The following is a 25,160-nucleotide window of genomic DNA, read 5'->3' on the forward strand; positions in this document are numbered from 1 at the left end:
TGCACTTGACGCTATGACCAATCACAGGCCACGTCGTGCGCATCAGCCAATCGAAACGGCCAGGGGCATTAAGACGAGCACTTGGTTGCTCCTCCCTCTCTTTCACAGGGTGGTTGAGGGATTTTGCTGTAACAGGCTTATTTTCCTGTTTTTATCCGCTCTGGTTAAATCCAGTTCCATCGCTGTATTATGAGGCCAATATTGAGAACGCGAAGCGAAGAGACAAGACCAAGGTTGAGGTGAATCCAGGGCCATATCCGTGAGTCTCCGGTTGCGAGGTCTAAAAGTGAATAGAAGATATAATGGGAAGAGGGAGAAACGCAGGGCCCTACAAATACTGAAGACAAAATTGGGCCAGAAGCGAATTTTTCCTGAGAGGCATGTCATTTCCTTGCATTTTATTATCAGGTAATTCCCTGGTGCGGAGATAATGTAGGAGCTTTTGATATTTTCCGCCATAGATATGTGCCCCCAGAGAAGCTTGAATGACAATGTAATATGACATACATCGACTTTTCATTCAACGAACCCTTTTCTGTAAGACCCATTGCCACTATGCGGGAATTAAGAAGAAAGTGAGGTAAGGATCATGGGCACCTGGGAAAGCTCACGGTTTAGTGGGGACTTGCCAATAGCAGTAGTAAGGGCAAGAGACAAGGGGGAATGAAATGGTTTTGTTTGAAGTATAGACATCGTGGATAGCTTTCAGGAGTGAGAAGATTTTAGGACGATGTTTTTATTTTTATGGTATGATGTTTTAATTTTCATAGAAAAACAGTGGAATCAACGTAGGCATAGTTTCTATTTTGTCATTGAAGAGATCCTTAACATATTAAATGGCTACGTTCTCTCCTTAACGTTGGAGTCCCATTTTAAAAATCAAATGTTTGTAACTTATATTTCTTTGTCTAGCTCACAGGAATGATTCAGAATCAGAGAAGAAAGATTGCTTCTTTTTCCCCTTTTTTGTTTACTTTGTTCAGATTCTACCCCAAAAGACTCAGCTCAAGGTGTTACTCACATCTACTTCAATTGTAATATGCTTACATCTTATTTGAATAAAATGTACAGGTTTTGCTTATGTAGTTTTTTTAAAGGTCACATGGCCTAAAGATATAGTCCATGAATTTGAGGAAAATTGGTTCATGGGGGACATGCTTGCTTGGCTGTCAGATGTAGGACCTGAATTTAAATCCCTGTCAGTTAATAAGACTATTAGAAACTTTTCTAGTACTCAGCCAATTGAGACATACCTGAGTGAGGCTAAATAGAAATAACAGTTTTTTATTATCTTTAAGGAAAAAATTGTCTGACTTATTGTTTTTGTAAATTTTATTGAGCTATAATATTTAACTCATATACCATACAATTAACCTACTTAAAGTGTACAATTTAGTGGTTTTCAGTATATTCATGAGTTGTGCAACCATCATCACAGTTTTAGAACGATTTCAACAAACCCACCCCCCCAAAAAAAAAAATTTAAAAAAAGTCCTCATTAGCAATCACTTCTATCTTCCCTATCCTCAGCCCCTGGTAACAACTAATCTTTTTATCTGTGTAGATTTGCCTATTCTGGACACTTCATATAAATGGAATCAAACTAATACATGGTCTTGCTGACTGGCTTTTTTCACTTAGAATATTTTTAAGGTTCATCCATTTTCATGGCATATATAGATAATTCATTTTTTTTTATTACCAAAAGATAATGTATTGTATAGATATACCACATTTTATTTATCCATTCATCAATTGGTGGACATTTGGGTTGTTTCCACTTTGGGGGCTATTGTGAATAATGCTGTTATGAACATGAGTGTACAATTTTTTGTGCGGAAATATGTTTTTCTCTTGAGTACATATACCTACGGTATTGGAATTGCTAGGTCATATGCTAAATCTTCTGTTTAATCTCTTGAGAAAATGCCAGACTTTTTCCAAAATGGTTGTACCATTTTACATTGCCACTAGCAGTAGATGAAGATTCCAATTTCTCCAAATTCTCCTAGGTGTGAAGTGGTATCTCACTGTGGTGCTTGCCCTATTTTTAAGCACTTAAAATTTGTAAGGAATTTCATAAGCAGGGCCACGGGGACTGGTATTGGTCCGTTGCCTGTTATGAACTGGGCCATACAGCAAATGAGTGGCAGGTGAGCCAGCGAAGCTTCATCTGTATTTGTAGCTGCTCCCAGCACTAGCATCATCTTGTCAGCTCCACCTCAGATCATCAGGCATTAGTCTCATAGGAGCACCAGTACCTGGTGCCAAAAGGTTGGGGACTGCTGCACTAGAGGATGCTCCTGGAGTGTAGAGACAATGTCTAAATTGAATTTGTCTTTTTTAGTCTCTGGCATACAAATAGGTAAATGTTTTTGTTCTAATGTCATATGTGTTCCTGGAAAAAACTTCATGTTCAGCAAAATTGTGCATTTGAAAGAAGCAGAGTATGTGAGAAAAATAGTTGTGTGACTACTCAAAACCTATGCAATTCGAAAATTTCTAAAGTTAGCAATGATTCGTGATGGGAGTACTTACTCCTTCCCACTCCATTAATGGTAACTTTAAATGGAGGCAGCCCTAAGATGTATCAAAAGAGCAGGGCTGGTGGGTGAAAGACTTTACAAATAGGTGAATAATAGGCTGTTGTTAAAATGGGTTCAGAAGTAATATAACCTGCTAGAAGCCCTGTGTTTGAGGATCTTCTCCCTAAAACATACATAAAATATGTGCAATCAAGCTGCCACCATTTGGTAAAAAGCTCCTGGTGCCTAACCCAAAAGTATTAGGAGCAGATTCTTGATTCAGCTGTCACTTCTATAGAATGGGATGTTTTGGGTTTTTTTCCATCCTCCTTAACCCAAGCTGGAAATTGCCCTTGGCTTTATACATCTTTACAGGGGGAGGCTAGAGAGTCTTGCGCGAAACAATTTCCAAAGCAAATAGAGGCCCCTGAAGGGACTAACGCTGCTGCTACCTCTTAACTTCAAGTTGCGTCTTAATAGCTGGTTTTATTTTCTGATATTAGTAGATAAAAATTTTTGGCTAATACTGCAGAGATTATTTGCTGAAAGGAAAAAAATGTTTGGAATTAACTTTGAAAGCAAAAAAGGAAAAAGTACACATGCTACCATTCAGCATCAGAACACAGAGAAAAGGCTTTTTTTCTGCTTAATGTTGGGGTTCTCCTAAGAAAGATGAAACAATGTGGCTCTCACATTATTTTGACACATCTACTAATTACTAATTACAAGTGAGTTACTGAAAACTGCTATGCTGCAGAACAGATTTACTTAAATGTTATAGACTGCTTAAATGAAAATAAGTCACTGTACAGAAGTCACAAGGGGTCACCACTTTAGGTAGTCTTAGTATACTTTTGGGTAAGGAAGTGTGCCCTCCCTCCCTTATAAGTGGAATTATTTTGAGTTGTATTTATGTATCTTTACATTGCTTTATAACTTTTATATGCTTTATTGTTGCTATTTTTTACTGTTTTATTGGTGAAATTCTCATTTTGATCATTTAATTAGATCTTTGCTTCCTCTAATAATTTCATATCCAATGATTAAACCTTTTCACTGCTGTTCACATAATGAACCATTGTGATTATTGAATATGTTAATGAGGATATGTAACTATTAAAGATGTTATTTGCAAAAGGCATTGACTGTTGCACAAAGTAATTTAAGAGAAAATATCTTTTTTCAGGAATTACATTCTTGGAGATATTGGGAAAAGATTCCTGGGTCTTGGAACATGACTCAAAATATGCAGAGGAGGTAGAGTATGTCTTTCTGTGTTAAATGTATTGAGTGTTCCTGGAACAATAGCACTGAATTGGAAATGGAGGCTTGTCCAAGTAAAAAATGGATTTATAAAGGCTTTGGTGAAATCTAATAGCCTGTTTTATGGTATAGAAGCTCATTAATTGGTCACTTGGGGGAAAAATAGTAACAGCTAATGCTTGTTGAATGGTTATATGCCAGACATTGTGCTAAGCATTTTACACACACACACACACACACACACTAATTTTTTTTAAACAATATCTATTTCTCATAACAACTCTATGAAAGCAAATAGACTTTTTGCTTTATAGGACTAGTATCTTCCTTGTTGAACACATATCATTTATCCTTTTGTCAGATTCTTACTTAGTTCTACTAGAACCTTTATTTTGTTGTCTTGATAATAAATCTAGTAACCAATTTATATTCTTGGTGAATTTTTCATCCTTTCAATTCTCTGGACATGTTTGCTTTAGAAAGCCTTGGGGTTTTGAGATTATTTGTGACCAAATATAAAGACAATTCTAGATCTGATCCTTCCCCCAAAATTTCAGATCTTTTCAACTAATTCATAAGTCGTATATTTTACTTTTTGAATATGGATTGTGATCCTCTATATTACTTATTTATTACTATGTAACAAATTACCCAAAACTTAGTAGTTTAAAACAACAAACATTTATGGTTGGGTGAGGTGGGTGGCATCAGCTTCCAAACTCTCTTTTGGCATTCCTCAGTTTCTTGGTGGCTATTGGCTGAAGACTTCAGTACTTCTTCACCATGTGAACTTCTCCCTAACCATGGGCTGTCTGAGTGTCCTCACAACATGATAGCTGACTTCTCCCAGAGGGATGATCCAAGAGAGAAAGGCCAAGATGGAAGCTTGTCTTTTAAAAGTTAATCTTTAAGTGACTGTCCCTTTCTATTGGTCACTGAGACTAATCCTGGTATGGCTTAGGTGGGCACTATAAGATTATTAGGGACCATCTTGGAGGCTGACACTTCAAGTGCTTTTTTTTTTAACTCTAAATTTATTTAATCAAGAGATATAATATTTGACCCTCAAGTCAGATAATTAAACATCTGAGTATCTACATATCCAAATAAATGCTCTCTCTTCTAAGGTGCACAGTTTCTTTCTTGCCTATGTATATAAACTGCTTAAGTGATGCTACATTCCTTTGGAAAATTTCTAGGGAGTTTATAAGAAAGTTCATTTTATAGTCAGAGAATACTACCTTGATCATAAATATTCTTGGACCTGTTTCCCCTTTCCCAGTTCCTCCTAGGTAGAGGCGGTGAGAAAAGCTGGTTGGAACTATACTATAGATGGAAATTTGAGTACTCCTACTCCTAGTATTTTGTTTGGGGTGCAGAAAGTTTAAAATTTCTGTTTAGAGTTTTTTAAGGAATATAGATAGTCCAATTACTTCTAGACAGTTACACAAATATTTGACATAGGATGAGTAAAGATGCAATTATACAGAAGCAGCACTAGAGCAGTTTGCCCTCTTCTCCCAAAGCTTGATTTTTATCCAATATGGTTAGTATACTTCCTTTTCTTTCTGCTGTTGCCCTTCTTAATAAGCAACTTAATAAGAATTCTAATTAGTTCTGAAATTTGTAATCTTTTTTCCCTTTATCACTACTTAAAAGTTCTTTGTTGACACAAACAACTCTCCCCCTTGTCTTTTAGATTTATTAGAGTACTTCTGATCTTTGGAAGCCTTGTCTAATAACAAAAGCATTACATACCAAGCATGGCATAACCAGTTTTGGAATATATTAAGGTATTACCCTTTCCATATCACCTGATGGTGAGAAGACATCTGGAAGTTAGCATAAGGTAATCTGTGCAAAGTAGATAAACAATATCCTTGAAATTATCTTTGTTTTGGGTTTTTTCCAATCCTAATAAATTTGGAGGTGTAATCTATTCTACATGAAAGAATCGAAATGAATAGAAATGTGCATGTTTATGTGTTTTTAAGAGGGACTATGCAATGAAAACCTTAATAACTAAAGCATAAGTTGAAAATAAGAATTTATAAATGTCCAATGATTAAACTTTTTCCACTGCTGTTCACATCATGATTTGTTGTGATTAATGTATGTGGATGAGGACATAATGGGGAAAAAATCGCGAGGCTTACAGATAGGTAGTTTTTGTATATTAATTTACCTGTAAATGTTTTTCCTTTTAGGTGTAAAATCGAAGGGTGTTTTTCTTAGAAAATAATTTATCTGATTTATTTGATCAAGAATTCAAAGATGTGTATAATAAGGTAAGAGGTTTACAAATTTATTAGTCTTGATAAAATGCAAAAACTGAGCAAAAAATTGATATTTGAGCATAATTTGGATTCTATACTCAGTTTTTTCCTTTGTCAGCTTTCAAAGATAACATAAATGTGATTTCAAAGGTAATATAATTTTCTGAATCAATAGATTGAATTAAGAATAGGCCATTGGTTGGGTTGGGAGAAGAACTTTTAACTTTAAAAGTCATTGTTTTAAAAAAATAATGGCATAATCCTTTCAGCCTCTGAAATTCTTAGAGATCATATGTTCCAGATTTAAATCGGCTGAACTGTTGGATATTCTGTAAATACCCTTCGATATGCCAGTAGGTGACCATCCTTTAACTTAAGTTTTGTTCATAAATAGTAGATAGGCAGGTGGTTGGAAGCCGGGAATCTCAAACTTAAACCAGATTAATCTGTCGTTAATTAGGCATGTTGTCTTGGGATGTTTCTCAAATTTGAGTAATATGAAGGGGAAAAAAATTATGGCTACTTAATGTTGATTTAAGTTATTTTTCTATTAAATTTCTACAAACATAAACATTGATATAAACTTTGTTTATGGCTCTTAATGAAAATATTTACAAAATAAATACATTTAAAAACAAAACTAAAACATTAGTGAGATGAATCTACTGTTTTACAGCAGTAAACATGGTCCTGGTTGCTATGGAATGCATTGTAAAAACATAGTCTTGGTGATGATTGTAAAGTTTTGCAATCTAGGCAACACTAAAGTTGTCCAGATTTTAATCCTTTTGCAAGCCTCAAGATTATTTAAATGAGGAGAAGAGGCCTAAATTCTCAAAAGAATACCTTTGGACTGTCTGCAAATTCTAATAGGAATAATTCTGTATCACACTATTCCCAAACATTTTTCCAGCTTCAGTGAGTAATGCAGTCTTGGAATTACCATTCCTTTGAGAAGTTTCAGTTTTTTTGATCTAGGATTAGGCTTGGCTAATAGTTAACTAAATTGGATTAAAAATTGACTATTTGTGAACTAATACATGTTTTTCTTTTCAGATACAGGTAATCCTTACTTTGTATCATTCCAACATGCAAGAATATCAGTTTTCAGTGTAAAGAACGCCAATTCAAGAACATGGTTGAAATTTTAGTTACCACAATATTAACTGAATTGTTGCATAAACTTTTTTGCTAGTTCTTTATTGTACAAATCATACCGCAAATCAAAGGTGTGCATCATGATCATTAACCAGTTATATCACTTCTTTCAAACTCTGTTGGTGATTGGTCACTGAATATATCTATTGGTTCACACATAGAATAGTGTATGCAACATTTGTTAACAAAGATGACAGCAGCAAAGAAACAAAAAGTGATAAAACTGAAAATGAAATTGGATATGGTTAGATTTGAAAATGGTGACAGCAAAGCAAAGATAGAACGAGACCAAGGCCTATATGAAGCTATAAGTTAAATTGTACTAGAAACAGAAAGGTACTTATGGGTAAAATGGAAGATTTACTTCTACTTTGGATTAAGGACTGTAATCAAAAATAATTCCCATCAGTTTGGCTAGTATTTAGGCCAATGCATCGAAGTTAGGTGCTGCATTGAAGGCAATAGTAAATTCAGGGAAACCGAAGAGAATATTTTACTGCTAGTAAAGGTCAGTTTCATCATTTTAGAAGTCTGCATGAACTCATCAACATTATCTGGTGAAACTGCAAGCTCAGGTAAGGAGGCTACTGTGAAATCTGCAGCCAGATTCCAAGAATTATAGGAATTCTCAGCAGTCCTGGCTTTGTACAACAGTGCAAAAACTTTGCAGGATTTGGATGGAATGTAAATGTAATTATAGAAGATGTCAATGACCATGGGAATGTCAACATTGCCTTGATTCAAGAAGTAGTTCTAGATATACAGCCAGAGAAATTTAATGAAGGCAAACATAGTCATAAGTGAAGAAAGTGGTTGTGTCATAAAGGATGAACTCTCGGAAGAAGTCATACAAATGAAAACTTCACATTAAAGGAACTCAAGAGATATTGCATGCTGTTGAAAGCACAAAGGATAAAATTTTGGAAGATGATCTAAATTTAGGAGTATGACGATTTGCCAAGGCATAGAAAAGATGCTCACTCTTTATGGTAAATTATATGAGAAGAAAGCAAGCCTTATTCCAACTACTCTTGATACATTTTATAAAGAAATAAAACACTATAATTTTCAAAGTTTTTAATGTTGTAGATGTTTTACTATTTTTTTACACTTATAACCCACATTGAGAGTTTTTAATATTTTGACAAATTTTAAGGTCACAATAGTGGATTGTTAATCCCATAGATTAAGATTACTTTACACAGTTTGAGCTTGCTTAGTCAAAGGGAGAACTGCTTGCATTAAGTCTAGAAATAGCTATATTTGAGCCTTACAATAACCAGTTATAGTTGACATTTTTCATATTGCCTTTGTATATTGCTTCAAGGCTTTAAAATAATTTATAATACTGAATGTCTCAAATTTTGACTCCATTGGTAGGCCAATCCTGTGTAATAGAACAGGATTTGGCAAAGGACCAAATCCAGTAAAGGACCGTATAGTAAATATTTTAGGTTTTGCAAGCCATCTGATCTCTGTAGGAACCACTCAACTTTGCCATTATAGCACCAAAATGGCCGTAATTGATATATAAATAATTGAGCATGGCTGTGTTCTATTGACTTTAAAGAGCCAGAAGTTTCTCCAGCAAAATGAGTTTATTTGGGAACTACCAAGAATTGCAGTTTGAGACATTCCAACGTAATGGCGAACCCGAACAGTGCGCAAATCCAGAGAACAAAGGAGAAGAATATAGAGGAGGGTGGGGAAGAGTTCATAGGGGCTGTTCTAAACAAAGCAGAATTTGCAGTATAGTGGCTTTTTATTAGCTGAGTGCTGGGGAGGAGGAGATCCTACTTCATCTGGCGCAGTAGAGTAAAAACACATCTTGTTGGAAAGTACCTCTCTTCCTGTTTGGAGTAATTGACTATGAGGGGTAGGTAGATTAATCTTCATGGTTACACTAAAACTTGATGGACACTTAAATTTGGATTTCATAACTTTCTCATGTCATGAAATGCTTTTGTTCACAAATTTTTCCTTCACAAATTGTATTTCTGAGCTCACAGGGCCTTACAAAAGGGTTGGGAATAGGAAGGTTTGTAGCTTAATTTATGTAGTAGGAACAAGTGGTTTATCGTATGCTTCTTTTTCCACTGCAAAGGCACATGCTGTAATAGGATTACCTTTGATACAGGAAGAAAGATTGCTTTTTAAAGTTACAGGATCCAGCTCCCTTGTCAGTTCTATTATCAGAAAACGTGATTTTGATAAAATAGTAAAATTGGAATCACACCTCCAAGAGCTAACATTTGAAGAGCACTGGCTGTGCCAATCACTTCTGAGCACAACAGGCATTGCCTCAGTCCATCCTTACACATCTATATCCTCACTTTGCAAACCCCAGAGGAGACTCCACCCAAGAATGGACACAGCAAGCCTCCCAAAGCCTAGTTCAGGGGAGGACTCACTCACACCACCTGCCCTTGTATGCTGGGGAGGGGGTGGGGGCGGGTGGCAAAACCACCCAGTGGTTACAAGTGTGGCCTCTGGAGCCAGACAGCAATTCTTCCAACCCCAGCTCTTCTATCACTACCCCAATTTTCCTCTAGCTCTTTAAGTCTGTTTCCTTACCTGTAGAATCATAATGGCAATAACCACTAATTTTTGCAGATTCCTTCTAATGTGTTGGACATGGTTCCAAAACTTCTCTTGTAGGAACTCTTAATAGGGATACGAGAATCTCCCTCACATGAGAATGTACAGTGCCCAAAGCCCCGCCTGGCACAAAGTGCTTAATAAATGCAAGCTTTAACTGAGAAGCCAGTCTGGCTCTGAGCACTGGGGTCCCTCCTTTGGCTCACTGCTAAGTCTACAGCACTGGCACACAGAAGGCGTTTGGTCAATCTCAGTGGTGGTAGCCAAAGTTCAGACTACAAATGCCATCAGACCTCGGAGAAGAACAGCTGGATCATTAGGAAGCTCCAGTGGCAGGTGCTTCTGAGTCCCATGATATTAGCCACACGACGCTGCTACTGCTCTCATTCTCTTTCTGGTAGGCTGAGGCCTGCTGATCATGAGATCCACCACCAAATTCAGTCACCGGACATGAGCATCCCTCCCCAAATTGTTCTTCCAGACTCATCAACTCCTGTTCTGCTAGATTGAGGGGATGGATACTTCATCTTCACGGCAACATTCTTGGTGTTAGACAATTTGAGGAACCAGTTCTTCCCCCCATGTAATCACATGTCAAATTCACGGCAGGTCTGTCTCCTCTAGCACGACCCAGCCCGCTGCTTCCGCTTCCAGGTTGTCTGGGGGCCACAGCAGGTTGGTGCTGCAGTGGGGAGAGTAGCTTGTAGGTTGAACTTGGTCAATCTGCCACTCGACAGGCCTGGCGACACTGAGTATAGTAGAACCAGGGATGGGTCCATGGAAACCAGTGATAGCCGTCTGCAGATGGGCTCGGGGGGGGGGGGGGGCTCTAAGCCCGGTTTTCCATGGGCATCCCCCACCCCTGGCGCCACCCCTGGCTTCAGCCAGCTGCCCTCTCACCAGCCCGGGTCTATGGCCTGGCTCTCTCTTCATATGCCCCACTGCCTACCTGCGCCACTGGAAGTCTGCCTCTCAGGATTGTATTAAGTGATATCAAAGAATGTAACCACTGCTGGAGTCACTAAATTTTGGGAAAGTTGTTCTTATGAGCCATTTTTTCACACCAATGCACACTTCTAGGTAGTAGGAAGTTCAGTGTTTTCTGTTGACTCAAATGATTGTCTCTTTTATGTCTAGTTATTGGCATCTCTTTAGGTAAAACTAGTCCTTGGAGATATAAAAGTGCAAGACTTTTTTAGAACACTGGAAATTAGCTCTTGTAGCCTAAGTAATCTGCTTAAGATGGTCTAGTTCAGTCCCACAGAAATAAACTTGCTTTTTAGATTAAAGCATAAGACACTAAAAGGGTATTGGAAAGAGTGCAGTGAGAGTACAAAAAATGTGCCTACCCTCTAGCACTTACATAGGAGTGTGTGCCACACTGACAAAAGAAGGGGTGCTATGGAAAGTAACCTCACAGAGCGTTCAGATCTAAATTCCTAACTGGGTAGGTCGTGGTGGGTGGTCCTGACCCCGGCATATGACTTTGTTAGTAAAGTATCTTTCCCATAAGCAAGCCTTATCCATTGTTCTTATGCATCTAAGTTAACATACTTTTGAAATAAATCTTAACCACCTTCAAGAAAGCACATAATCTTGTTAACTATCCTGTAATCCAATCCCCACCTTGCTCTTTGTCTTCCTTTCAAATGCATAAAGGAAGCTGCAAAACTGTTATTCTGTGGGGCATTTGAAATCTTGCTCCCTGGCATAGGTCATCAGTTTGGCTCAAGTAAACATATAAAAATTCTCTACAGGTTCAGACATTTCTTATGTCGACAGCCATATTTTACTTTTTGTGAACAACAAACATTACTTCCAATGAAGGCACTTAGAAAAGGCATTAGGAAGGAGCTAGTTGACTCCTCTGTGCAGTAGGAAGAGAACTGGTCTATAAGTTGGCAGACCTAGGTTGAATACAGGTTCTGGTACTTTAGTGATTTTTCCCAGGCTTTATTTACTTTCTTCACTGGAAAACAACTGCCTCCTAACCTAAAAACAACATCCAAGTAACCAACTTAGATACCAGGCTCTGGAGAAAATTTAATAAAGTTTCACTAACTGAAGGCAAATGCTAATAGTTCTCAAATAGTACCATAGGACACTAACTGGAATACCTTACACACAATGCCTCTTTGGAGGAACAAACAAATCAAATCAAGTGTGTCTACAACAGCCTCTGGGCGGTACCAGATGGGTTAATTATAAAGAAGTTCCAAAACGCAATACTGTAAAAGCAAGTAAGTAATTTTAAGGACCCAGTCACAAATTACTATTACTACAATAAGGCCCTGGCAGCCCCGTTTTCACGTGATTTCTCTGGTGTTGACAGTCGCGGGGGTTGTTGACGTCTCAGGACTACTGCTACGTGTCGTTCCTGCGAACCGCCTCTCAGAAGGCGCCCTAACCTCCTAAACAGAGGGGAGAAGCGTACCCACTCTTTTACCAGCCCTGCCCTGCCCGACTCTGCCAGCCACCGCTCCCGGAAGTGCCGTGAGGGTCGCTGTCTGGAGTGGGTGGAGCCAGGGATCGCTTCCGGAAGTGCCGTAAAGGTCGCTGGCTGGAGTGGGTGGAGCCAGGCATCGCTCCCGGAAGCTCGCCGGCCGGCTGGGCGGGGCTGCGGCTGCCACGTTGAAGCGGAACGTGGAGGTGGCCCTGGGCCGGGAGGAGGGGCGGCTGCGAATGCTGGAAGAGCCTGACGGGCGCCGAGCTAACGCAGGAACCGGTAGCCTGGGGTCCCCGCAAGGTGTGTCCACTCTGTTCCTTCCTGTCCTCTTCGCCAGCCCTCAGGCCTTGAGGTAGAGTACAGGCCAAAGTTGGGACCCTGGCCTCGGTCTTCGCTCGTCTCCGCCAGCCTGCGGCCCGGCCTCCGGTGGCGGCGCGCCCCTGTCTTGGTTTCGGGCCCAGCGGGACAACGCTTGGCGTCACGGCTGCTTTGGATATCGCGCTGGTTCAAATCTGCCGTCGTTTCCACTGCTGAGCAGGAGTTCCCCTGAGGCTTGCGACGGGTTGTCCTGCCTGGGCCGGTAACCGGGGTCTGAGGTTAGGAGACCTTCGCACCCTTCCTTGTGCACAAAGAGGTGCGGTCTCTGAGGGCGAGGGAAGGAAACAAACCTCAGGATTACTTTGGTTGACTTTAGTTTGGTTAGGAGTTTTTGTTTGTATTTTAACTATTGCCACGTTGAAAGGTTCCTAGATTTTAACTAAAGGCTACTGTCGTTTAACCAGGATTAGATTATTTTAAAGGCAGTGATAGCCAGTTTCAGCCTATGCTTCGAAAGAAGTCTCATTAGTTGTTGTGTGTTTTTCCTAATAAATTATACGATGATAAATTACGGGGCAGGTGTAAAATCATATGTTTTCTGGGCTTGTGGGCATTGTAAACTTTTATGTCTACTCATAGGTTTCTCTGAAGTTACATTGATGATCTGTGATTAAATTTTTCCTCCTAAACTGCCTTTTCTAAGTTTAGAAAACTGAAATTGATTGTCTTTGTTGGTAACTGTAACTAATTGATAATTAGAACTTCATCCTTGTATCCTACTATCCTACGTTTTCTGTATAGACCGATTGTTCTAGAGTTGGCTAAAATATACCCATCTTTTATTAGTGGTTCTTCTGTGCTCCTTGTTTCTAATTGTCTCATAATTACAGCTCTAGGAAAGGTTTGTAGACTCTAAACATTTATTTGAGATTTGGAATGGATTTAGAACTATACTGCTTAATTTTATATAGAGTCGTCTCTAAAACTAATAACAATACAAAGAAATCCGTAAACTGTAAAGAGCAGTGATTCTTAACCTTTTGGAATTCCACTCCCTTTTGAGGACCTGATGAAAGTACTGAATCATCTCCCTAAAAAAATGCACACACGTATAGGATTTTCTATATAATTTCATGAAGTTTACCAGTCCTAAGTTAAAAACTCTTGTAAGATGAGATTATAAAATTGTTTTTTTGCATTGTTTTTAGAAACGTCATTCGTAGGTTAATTTCAGCTCAAAAAGTTTTATTTATTAGACTCCAGATAGGTATGACAACATTTAGTTCCGTAACCAGAGCACAGTTGCTCTTTGATTTGGTTACGGTTGAGTGAGATGAGCATAGAACATTGATAACACTAAATAAGTCCTGTAAAGCAGATGTGCCCATCGATAGTGAGATATATTGCTCTCACAAGATGAATTTTTGCTCAAGGCATTAATAGTTAGGGACTGTATTTTTAGTTTGGGAATCAAAATTTCCAATTCGGTTAACTTCCTTCACGTTTTAGTTTCTGAGGTATGGCTCTGTATATAGCATTGTAATAAGGTTGTTCGTTTTTTTTAGAAAATAGTACTATTGGGTTGTACAATTGTGTCACAAAATTATCATTTAGAAAATGAGCAGAAAGAAAAAGTTTCCGCTTAACTGCATGCGTTTATGGAGAGAAAGTTGGATGAAAAAATAAGTTCTAGTCTAGAACATAAATTCTCTTCAGTAGATGTATTCTTAAAGATTTGCTGGGATAAACATTTTAAATTGTTACTTTTGTAACAACTCATCTATGTGTATTTATTTTCTACCTGCCAGGTACTATTCTCAGCAAGCACTATGTGTTATACCACATTTAATTTTTTTCAACAACCCTATGGTATCTATAATTTTGTTATACATATTTTACCAAGTGAGTAGCCAAAATACACATAGGTAATGTTACATGCCTAAAGTCATAGGATATGGTGGGGCTGGGATTTAAACTGAGGGTGTTGACTCTGAATTCCATGCTCTTAACTGCTGTGGTATAGATATTGTCCTGTAGATGGCATATGGAACAAGCCACTGTCCTCACACCTTTTTATATTTTCAGAATGACTATGTTCCATGTAAAATAGTCTTGAATTAATTGAATGAAAAAGTCTGCATAATGTGAATTCTAATTACACATAATATTGAAAAAAAATTACTGGCAGATTTTAAAGCAAGTTTTACTTGGGAAGAACACATGATTTAAGACTTGTTTGTATTTTCAAGAATATTAGTTACAGCTAATGAATGATCATTTATAAGAGAAAGAAAGATACATACATCCTGATGAAACAGTATTTCCATAGCATTCTTAGTAGTTTTGAGAATAATTACAATAGGTAGATTATGGTAGTCTTGTTTAATTAGATTTAGACCACACAATATAGTTTCAGGCCATTGTTGTATAGGGTTTTTTTTTTTTTCTTTTTTGATTTGTTTTGTGTTTACAGATGGTATTGATGCCTTGAGTTCAGTACAGGTTAATAAGTGGAACTGCTTCTGATGGAACATTGAGTACTAAGACAAAAAATAGACTTTTATAAATCCTTTGAATTCCCACTTAACCATTTTATGTTCTTGCAAGTTCATATCTTTTTCATTAAATGTTACACATTAACTAAGTGTTCATGAATTTGGTAGCTGTTGATATACCTTTGCTCTTAGAGATACTGTAATTCATTTGGGGTTTTTAAAAGAAAATATATAGCTCTTTTGTTTTCACTTTTATTTATGTATATGTGTGTGTGTAGTTTTATATATGTGTGTGTGTATATGTGTGTGTGTGTGTGTATATATATGTATTTATTTATTTTTTGTAGGCGAGGCAACCCTTGGTTGATCTCACAGATTGCAAGGACCTTGTCAGCTTACAATCCCTTATTTTTTATTTGATTTTTAAAAATTTTTTACACCTACAGCATCTGGTCTTCCTAGGTGGTCTCCCATCAAAGTACTAACCAGGCCTGACCCTGTATCAGCTTATTCAGTGTAGCATGGCCATAGACTTCTATTTTTTAAATAAGAAAAAATCTTTCAAAACAGTAAAGAATTTAAAACTTTAATGTTTTGACTGGAATTGGCTTTTCTAACACATCAGTCTATTTGAATTCCTCTAAATATAAATATTCAAAATCAAACAAACAAAACTTCTGTGTGGCTCACCCTGTGCTAAGTAATTTTGAGTCCCAAAAGGGTAAAACCTGTAACATTTGATTGAAAAAAAACTGTCTAGTTAGTGAGACAAGATAATATATAAAACTATTGGTAAAAAGGGAGTGGGAAAATATGTAAACAATATGTACTAATAGAATGTTTTAAAGTTTTATTAAGATACAATAAAACACTTTATTATAAAATGCTTAAAGTGTGGTACAGACAAATATAAACAGTAAGACTTTATTTATATCATCATGGATTGGGTCCTTAGGGCAGTTTTCATGAAGGAGCTAGAACTTGGACTTGACAGTTGGCTGAGAGGAAGAAGGCATTTCATGTAAAGAAAATAGGCTATTTCACTTCGAAAATTGGGAGTTTTTTCTTCAGAATAATCTTAGGAAATTAGATGTATAGTTTTCTTGATTAAGCTCATGATAGTAATAATTTTAAAAAGTAGTTAGCATGTTAAAACACTTGATAATGTATGTGTTAAGCATTGCGTTTTGCCCTCTATAAAATACATTATCTCATTTAAATCTCTCACCATCCCATGAGGTAGTCACTCTTATTCCCATTTTACAAATGTAGAAATTGGGTCTCAGAGGTTAAATAATGTGTCCAAGGTATCATAAGTAGTAGAAGAGCCAATTTTCAAATTGAAGATTGAATTTAGAGGCCCTGCTTTTAATCACGAGCGATTCAATGTAATCCACTTTTACTTAACCTAGCAGTTTATGAAATACATTCATCTCATAATTTCATTATGCATCATAGTTTTTACCATTATTTCTTCTTAATGTTAATATTTCTTCGATGATCAAAATGAATGTCTGAACTTATTGAAGTAAGTACGAGCTTGGATTTGAGCTAAACTTTTTGTTTTTTAATTTATGTGTACAGTACTTGGTCTTCCTAGGTGGTCTCCCATCCAAGTCTAACCAGGCCCGACCCTGCTTAGCTCCAAGATCAGACATCAGGCTTGTTAAGGGTGGCATGGCCATAGACCATGAACTGTGGCTCTACTGGGGTGCGAACCCAGGACCTTCTACGTATAAAACAGACATGCTAACCGCTGCACAATAGAACCATGTCCTCGAGCTAAACTTCTGAGTTCAAATCTTGCCTCTGCCTCTTGCTGGCATGTTTAAATTATTTAATCTTTCTATGCCTTAATTTTATCATCTATAAAATGTTTAAGTATAAACAGTTTGAACCTATGACTCAGGACATATTGTTAGTCTAAGATCCTCTTAAGGAGACTAGTAGAGGACGAACTTCATTTAGAGCTGAGTAAGAGAACTGGCAAAAGTACTGTGGCAGAGCATTGAGTGTATTTATAGCTAAACGAAACAAAAGGAATTAGGATGGAAGAATAAAATGTACACGTTAAATATCTGACAATGTAGGAATTGGTTATAAAACTTTTAAAAATTAAAAGAACTGGAAAGTATAAAATTGGAGGTAGAATAAGTTTGCAAATTGCCTCATCTGTAATGGCTGGAAATCAAAGGACATCATTTAAAGCTAACATTAGTCAAAGTATAAGCATACTTAACAGTACAAAGGTAAACACAGAAAGATAATACTATTGACTGTAGTTGTGTAGTGCAAGGGGGTCAGTACGATTACACAAGCTAATTTTCTTCAGTGCTCATTGTTATTGTGTAAAATAGAGGGTTAATGGTATTAAACAGAACTATTTAAAATTATGGTTATAAGATAGAATCAGAAACAGAACAAAAATGCAAATCATCCTAATTATCTGAAAAATTATAAATACACAAAAAATCAATAGTGAAAGTATTTTTAAGTATAAAACCAAACATAGCAAAGTAAGATAGAACTAGGAGCAACCATATCTGTCATATCAATAAATTTTAAATGGCCTTATTAGCCTATTGAAAAGATTTTCAGATTGAATCACCAAAGTCTGATATTTTTTCCTTTTTTTCTTTTTTTGCTGTATTCAAGGCAGCCAGTGAAAACAGTGCTTCAAAAGTTGAAAACGCACAAGTATATACATAAAGGCAAATAAAAAGAAAACTAGGATGTTAGTCTTAACATGAGACAAAGTGGAATTCAGGCCCAAAGGCATTATTTAAGACCAAGAAAAATACTTCATAAAGCTGAAATGTGTATTTGAAAGTGAACATTTAACATTATGAATATCTTTCTACTAAATAAATATGTATTAAATAACAAAGTAACTTTCATAAAGCAAGTTTTAGGAGATACCAGGAGAAATAGGCATAAATGCATTAGTGATAAAAGAATTTTAATTCTTGGTTCAAGACAAAGCAAATGAGGGTAAAAAAAATAGGGATATGGAAGACCTAAAATAAGTAATAGGATAGATTTGATGAATATATATTGAACTTGACCCTGAAAACAGAGCACCCCTTTTATTAAGTCTCATGGAACATTCACAGAAACACCTATATATGCCCCAAAGAAAACTTCAATAACTCTCATAAAGGAAAAATATTATAGAAAAATCACAATGTAGTAAAAATAAAGGCTGCTTTACTTGAATATTCAAACAATTCTTGGGATCAGTGGAGAATATAAATGGAAATTGTAGACTGTATAGACGACCATAGTAATGAAAACACTAGGGAATTATAACTTACCAAAAATGACCTTTGAAGTAGATTAGTTTCCATGGAAGAAATGGAGAAAATTACCAAAGAATAAACTCACCCCAAAAGTACCAGAACATAGAAAAAGAAAGAAAACTCCCACATTTTTTTTTCGTGAAGCAAGTAAAACATTGATATCAAAACCTGACAAAGATTGCACAAAAGAAAACACAAAAGAATAAATCTCACTTATGACTATAAAGCAAAACTCTTTTAAACAAATGGGATCTAGCAGCACATTAGGATAATACATCATGATCAAAAGAAATTAATTGAGAGTATGAGAAGATGGTTCACTATTAGGAAATCTATTAGTATAATTTGTTTTATTGATAGACCAAAGGTGAAAAATTATATGAGCATCTTCAGTTATCTAACGAAAAGTGTTTGACAAAATTCAACACTGAATTTTTATAAATAGCATTCAATAAAACAGTAATCAATGGCTATTTCCTTACATTATGTATACATATCTGTATATACATATGTGTATCTCAAATCCCAAAGTCATGCTTAATGGTGATAGACTAGTCTTTCCCACCAAAGAAAGGAAGAAAGCAAGACATGTCACTGTTAACTTTAACATGGTGCTACAAATACTAGCCAATTCAGTTAGACAAGAGGAAAATTTTAGAGAAATAATAAGTTTGAAACAAGAAGGTAACTGCCACTGTTAGCATGTGATATGAGTGAATATATGGAAGACCCAACAGAATCTACGGAAAAATTACTCCAAAAAGAGAATTCAATTAGATAGTAGGATACAAAATTAATATTAAATCATTAGCCTTCATACAACAATAAGAAGATGGGGAATATCGCAGAAGAAAAAAAAGTAACATTTACAAGCAAACTGAAAGATAAAATACTTAGGAATAAGCAAACCCAATATGTCAAAAAAAATACTGAAAGATTTAAAAAAAAGATTTAAAAGATGCTATGGTCTCAATAGGAAGTTTCAGCATTAATGTTGAATTCTCCGTAAATTATTTGATGCAGATTTAATAAAAATACATAATTTTTTTTTCTAGAATTGACCATAAAAACTATTCTAATTTAGTAAAATAAACAATAATAACAAGGAAAACAGGTTAAGAGGAAAGCAGCGGATAGGGGTTATTGAAATTATACTCACATAAAGCCTCAATGTTTATTATTTATTTATTTATTTATTTATTTATTTATTTACTAGCTATAATTTTTTTTACACCTGCAGCACCTGGTATTCCTAGGTAGTCTCCCATCCAAGTACTAACCAGACCTGATCCTGCTTAACTTTTGAGATCAGACAGGATTGGGCACATTCACAGTGGCATATCCATAGACAAGCCTCAGTATTTAAAACAGTGTGGTGTCTAGTATGTAAATAAATAACCAATAGAAATCTAGAAATAAGCCTAAATATATATAGGAATGGAAATCCTAACTTACATCTTAATACCTACAGGAATATAAACCTAAATAGTAAATCTAGAAATAAAGCTAAATATAGGAATTTAGTACATTAATAAGGGGATATTTGAAATTAGTAGGAAAATGATAAACGGCTTTGGAGTAATAAAAGAATAAACTTTGAATATTCATTGTATACTAGGACATAATCCACATGAGTTAAAATTTAAAGACTAAGCCATAAATGAATTCACTAGAAGAAAACAGGTGAATTTCTTCATAATCTTGACATGCGGAAAGCCTTTCTAATTAATCAAAATTTAGAGTCCATTTTTTTAAAAGTGGTAAATTTGACTGAAAAATAAAAATCATGGTACATTCATACAATGGAATGTTTTTCAGTGCTAAAAAGACATGAACTATGAAGTCACAAAAAAGACCTTAAATGCCTATTGATAAGTGAAAGAAGCCAATCTGAAAAAGTTACATATTGTATGATTATAACTGACATTTTGGAAAAGACAAAACTATGGAGACAGTGAAAAAGCAGTGGTTCCTCAGAAGGAGATAGGAGAAAGAGGAAGAAAGGGATGACTAGGTGGAACACAGAATTTTTAGGGCAGGGTAACTTGTGAATGATGCTGTGATGGTGGATACATGTCATTATACATTTGTCAAAACCCACTGAATGTACAACACAAAGAGTGAACCCCATGTGAACTATGGGTTTTGGGTGATAATGTGTTAGTGTTGATTTCATCAATTATAACAAATGTACCTCTGTGGCGCAGGATTTTGATGGTAGGAGAGGTTGTGGTTGAGGGGGTGGGAGGGATGTATGTGGGAAATTTATATGCTTTTAACTCAATTTTTTGTGAACCTAAAACTATTCTAATAAAATCTTTTTTAAAAAATAAAAATCCCTTTTGTTAGAGAATCACAATGAAAATAAAAAGCTTGTGAAAGGTAAAAGTATATAAGCAAAATCAAGAGGTAGTTTGGTAACCTAATAGAAAAATAGACAAGCGATACAAGAATAGACAGAAAAGGTGACAGAGAAGGACATATGGATGACTCGTAACCATTTTAAAAAGATGATCAATGTTATTCATAGTATGAGAAATGCAAATTACCTAACAAAGGCAACATTTTTTCACTTACCAATTATGTTGGTAAAAATCTAAAAATGTTACCGAAAAAAGTCTCTGGTAAGGCCTTAGGGCAGCAGCTGCTCATGAATTATTAATTAATTACTCTTGGAAATGTGAAAAGGTACATTGCTGTGGAGGGAAACATGACAGTATCCCCCAAAAGTAAAGTTGCGTTTATCTTTTAACCCAGCAGTTTTACTTCTAGAAATTCATAACCGTTCTTGCCCATGAATGAAACAATATGTACAAATAGCCATTTATTTCAGCACGGTTTGCAAAGATTAGAAACAACTCAGGTGTTCATCCATAGTGGACTAAGTAATTAAATTATGGATTATGGTACATTTCACAGTAGAATACTATGTCATGTGAATGCATTTATGTAAAATAACAGGTTTTTTTTTTTTAACCTGTAGCACAATACTTACTGAGTTTTTTTTTACCAAAGTAACTTTAACAGAAAGAATATATAAACTAGGAATATAGAGGATTGTAGTAACCAGTTTTTTAAAAATTTCTACTTTATCTTTAAAACCTGTGGGCTTACTATATTCTTCTGTAGTAAAGTCTATTTTTAATGTGAAATTAATTTTAAAAACTTGTCATTGAGTGATCCTGCTCCAGGAAGATGCACTTTATTATGTGCCTTCTCTTACTCCTCATACACTTCTGAGAAGCATAGAGTGAAGCAAGTTTTTTCCAGACCGATTTTTTAGATGAAGGACTATAATCTGTGAACAATTAGAATAGCCTTATATTTGTCTCAAAATAATTTAACACATTTCTCTTCTAATATTGAACATTCTCAACACACGATACCTAATTTGAGTTATTGGTATTCAGACATTACTAATGATGTAGTGGTTTGTCCATTATATTTCTCTGTTACATATACATGTTCAATATATGTCTATGTAAAGTATTCTCTTTAGCAGGATGAAGTTAAAGGAAGTAGATCTTACAGCCATGCAGGCGTGGAGCCCTGCCCAGAATCATCCCATTTACTTAGCTACAGGTAAGGTTAACAGAGAAAATAGGACAGTCACCAAATTTCTTCTTTTCCGCATCTGACTTATTCATACCTATTTTTTTAAGATTCAGTTAAATCTTCATCTCTAGAAAGCATCTCTTTCCCTGGCAGGATACTTCCCTTCTTCCTGCCATTTGAGTTCAGAGACCTTCCTCTGTGTTCCCATAGCACCTGTACATCATAGCATTAATCATGATAGAGTATCTTCACCACTTAGTAAGAATTTTATTTTATCTTTTTTTTATCTTTATTCCTCCAGTATTAAGCACAATAGATAACATATAAAAATAGTTAATAAAATAAATGTCAATTTGAATGAATGAACAATTGTTATGCTAGCATTTATATATATTATATATATAAATATATATACATATATAAAGTGATATATATAAAGTTAGAGTTATATCATTAGTGACTGTGAACAGATATAGTAAATCATGGCACTGTTTTTGCAGAAAGTTTCAAAAATATCTACAGGCTTAAAAAATTGTCTGCACTACCTGCTCTTAACAGATACCATCTCTGAGCCCCGTGTTAGGATCTCATTGCTGTAGTAATTTAAACATCTCAGTGGCATATGTGCTGAGATATCAGCCACTAATACAGCACTCATGAGTGAGATAATTGAAAAACATGCATTTAATTTCTATTTTGTACAGTTTTCTCTTGAGTCTTTATTTTTGCATGCATAGTTACCATAAATGTATTTTCTGTAGGAACATCTGCTCAGCAGTTGGATGCAACATTTAGTACTAATGCTTCTCTTGAGATATTTGAATTAGATCTTTCTGATCCATCCTTGGATATGAAATCTTGTGCCACTTTCTCTTCTTCTCACAGGTATGAGATTCAACCTTAAATTTACATAATGATATTTAATTATATGTTGTGTTTGATGCTTAGTTTGTCTAAAAATATGCCATTAGAAACTGCAAAGAATACCATCAGTGATATGAAATATTTCATGAAAAAATATATGAGTGAATTTCTATGGAAGAAGAGTCTATGTCAACTAATTTATTTTATTTTATTTTATTTTTATTGCTGGTTGTTATGTGTAGGACAGGAAGGAAAGGCTCTAGTTTCTAGTATTTTTTTCCTCATGATGCATATAGTAGAGTTACTTTCTTTTAACTCCTTTATCTTTCCTGTTTACCAAAAAAGAGGTATGACTAGAAAAAAGTAGTTAGTTGGATATGAACATTAAGATGTTAATAGTGGTTATCTCAAAATGGTAGGTTATTTTAATTTTTTTTTTTTTGAACTTAACCTAGATATGAAAATACATTTCACAGAGAATTTTACTAACATGATTCCTGTATCAGGATCACCTTTCCAATCACTATTTACTCCTTGTAATGCAGAGAAAATACACTTTCATTTGAGTAGTAACATTGCTTTATTGCCTCAATAGCTTGGCAGATTTTGGTGAAGAGATTGTGCTTTAGCTAACATAATACAGCTAAAATGTGGAATCTTAAGGGTCCACTCATATTCTTCAGAGCCCTTCCACTGTGATGTGAATCCCAGATACTTTTTGTCTAGCAGTTTTTCTATTCACCACCATCTCATTGTCTGTCATCAGATACCTCCATGCCACCTTCATATTTCGTCTCTATGTCAAATCATAATCTTTTATTCTCCACTAGTAGAGGTACTGGTCGTAATTTTGATGTCACTTTTCTACTGTCAGAATACATTATTTTTTCTTACAAAATGACAGACCACTTGTTGGTGAGTACTTCTGTAATCAAATAGAGTTAAGGAAATGGTTAAGGAAGGAGCTCTATTTTTCAGATGAACCAAAAGCTGCTTAGGAAGATTAAGTAACTTCATCAGGGTCTCACAGTTTCTAAATGGTAAAGCCATTTAAAAGCCCATATCTTTTGACACACAAATCAAGTATGTGTAATCACACTATATTACCTATACAAAAGAGTTTTTTTATTCGTTTAAGATTACAAAATCAAATATGCACATACAAGTATAAATAACTAAAATGCCATTTCACTAAATTTTGTAGTTACCAAGAATAGAGGAGAAGCAATGTTTTAATTTCAAATTCTTTTCTACATTTATTTGATTTCAAAATGAGTTATTTTACCTATTTTCTCTTACAGGTACCACAAGTTGATTTGGGGGCCTCATAAGATGGATTCCAAGGGAAATATCTCTGGAGTTCTGATTGCAGGTGGTGAAAATGGAAATATTATTCTTTATGATCCTTCTAAAATTTTAGCCGGAGATAAGGAAGTAGTGATTGCCCAGAATGACAAACATACCGGCCCAGTAAGAGCCTTGGATGTGAACATTTTCCAGGTTAGACTTTTGACATTTATTCATAATTCTTGAGACATGTGCTGCTTATGTGAAATAAGTATATGAACCTACTATGCCTACGTCTTGGAACCAAAAGCTAAAAATATGTGCCTGTGTAGGTTGATGAGTAAATCTATTTGTTTGAGGAATGAAAGATTCATAGTTGGGTTCAGAATAGGTAATATTAACGCCATGATCCGGCTGATGTGTTTAATTTCAAGAAGCCTGGTTATATTACCACATCTGACTGGACATTTTTTAAGCGTTAGGAACCCCAAAGGTTGGAAACCTTGCCTTTTAAAAATTTGTGCTTGTTCAGCATTAGATTGGTGCAGTAGTGTTTGGGTTAATCCACTGTTTTGCTAATTGAGAAGTTTTGTAGTTTTGTGACAGAGAGATTACGGTTCTATCAAATAATTAGAAATATACACAGATATAGTGCAAATTTAATTAATGGGCAATTAAAGTCTACTGTTGCCATCATAAATATTACTAAATGTTAATTATATAAATGTGTAGGTTAATAAATATCTTGAATTAATTAATAGGATACTAGAGTATAACAACCAAAAAATGAATATTATCTTAAGAAAGTTTAGTTATTTTTCTTGCATTACAAATAGATACTTACGGTATAAAAATATAAAACCCAAACTTCTTAATTTCTACATGTTATGGTATCTCTTCTATAGAAAACTAGTTCCTTTGTTAATCAGATTAAACAGCTACTTATATTTCGGTTAGTGTCTTGTAGATTATAAGTGGCTATTACCATAGAATTCCTCCGTTTTCATAGTTGTATGTTGATCAAAGAGGAATTTATGAGAGTGAACAATAAAGGATGAAAGTTAATACACAAAGCT

At 35.4% G+C, this 25,160-nt stretch overlaps 1 protein-coding gene and 1 long non-coding RNA gene across 42 annotated transcripts in view; both read left to right on the forward strand.

Moving 5' to 3' along the window:
• The first annotated feature begins 76 nt into the window (after window positions 1-76).
• Window positions 77-8,299, forward strand: LOC107516467. Of its 2 annotated transcripts, XR_004953083.1 has the most exons (6): window positions 77-580; window positions 3,712-3,782; window positions 4,529-4,749; window positions 5,488-5,637; window positions 5,996-6,076; window positions 7,121-8,299. It is a non-coding gene; the product is annotated as an uncharacterized LOC107516467 (long non-coding RNA). The 2 variants fall into 2 exon arrangements; XR_001598309.2 differs by lacking the exon at window positions 4,529-4,749 and having other exon boundaries at window positions 82-580.
• Window positions 8,300-12,402: 4,103 nt separating this feature from the next.
• SEC31A (SEC31 homolog A, COPII coat complex component) overlaps window positions 12,403-25,160 on the forward strand; it is a 59,933-nt gene continuing 47,175 nt past the window's right edge. For 12 of the 40 annotated variants that reach the window (XM_016156228.2, XM_016156232.2, XM_016156244.2 and 9 more), the window contains exons 1-4: window positions 12,431-12,566; window positions 21,881-21,960; window positions 22,695-22,818; window positions 24,099-24,297. In XM_016156228.2, coding sequence (XP_016011714.2) covers window positions 21,882-21,960; window positions 22,695-22,818; window positions 24,099-24,297 — 402 coding nt within the window. In that variant the 5' untranslated portion in view covers window positions 12,431-12,566; window position 21,881. The other 28 variants (XM_016156227.2, XM_016156231.2, XM_016156243.2 and 25 more) reach the window with 11 other exon arrangements.

Source organism: Rousettus aegyptiacus, unplaced genomic scaffold (genome assembly GCF_014176215.1).
Source record: "Rousettus aegyptiacus isolate mRouAeg1 unplaced genomic scaffold, mRouAeg1.p scaffold_m13_p_10, whole genome shotgun sequence".
In the NCBI taxonomy this organism is placed as follows: Eukaryota; Metazoa; Chordata; class Mammalia; order Chiroptera; family Pteropodidae; genus Rousettus; species Rousettus aegyptiacus.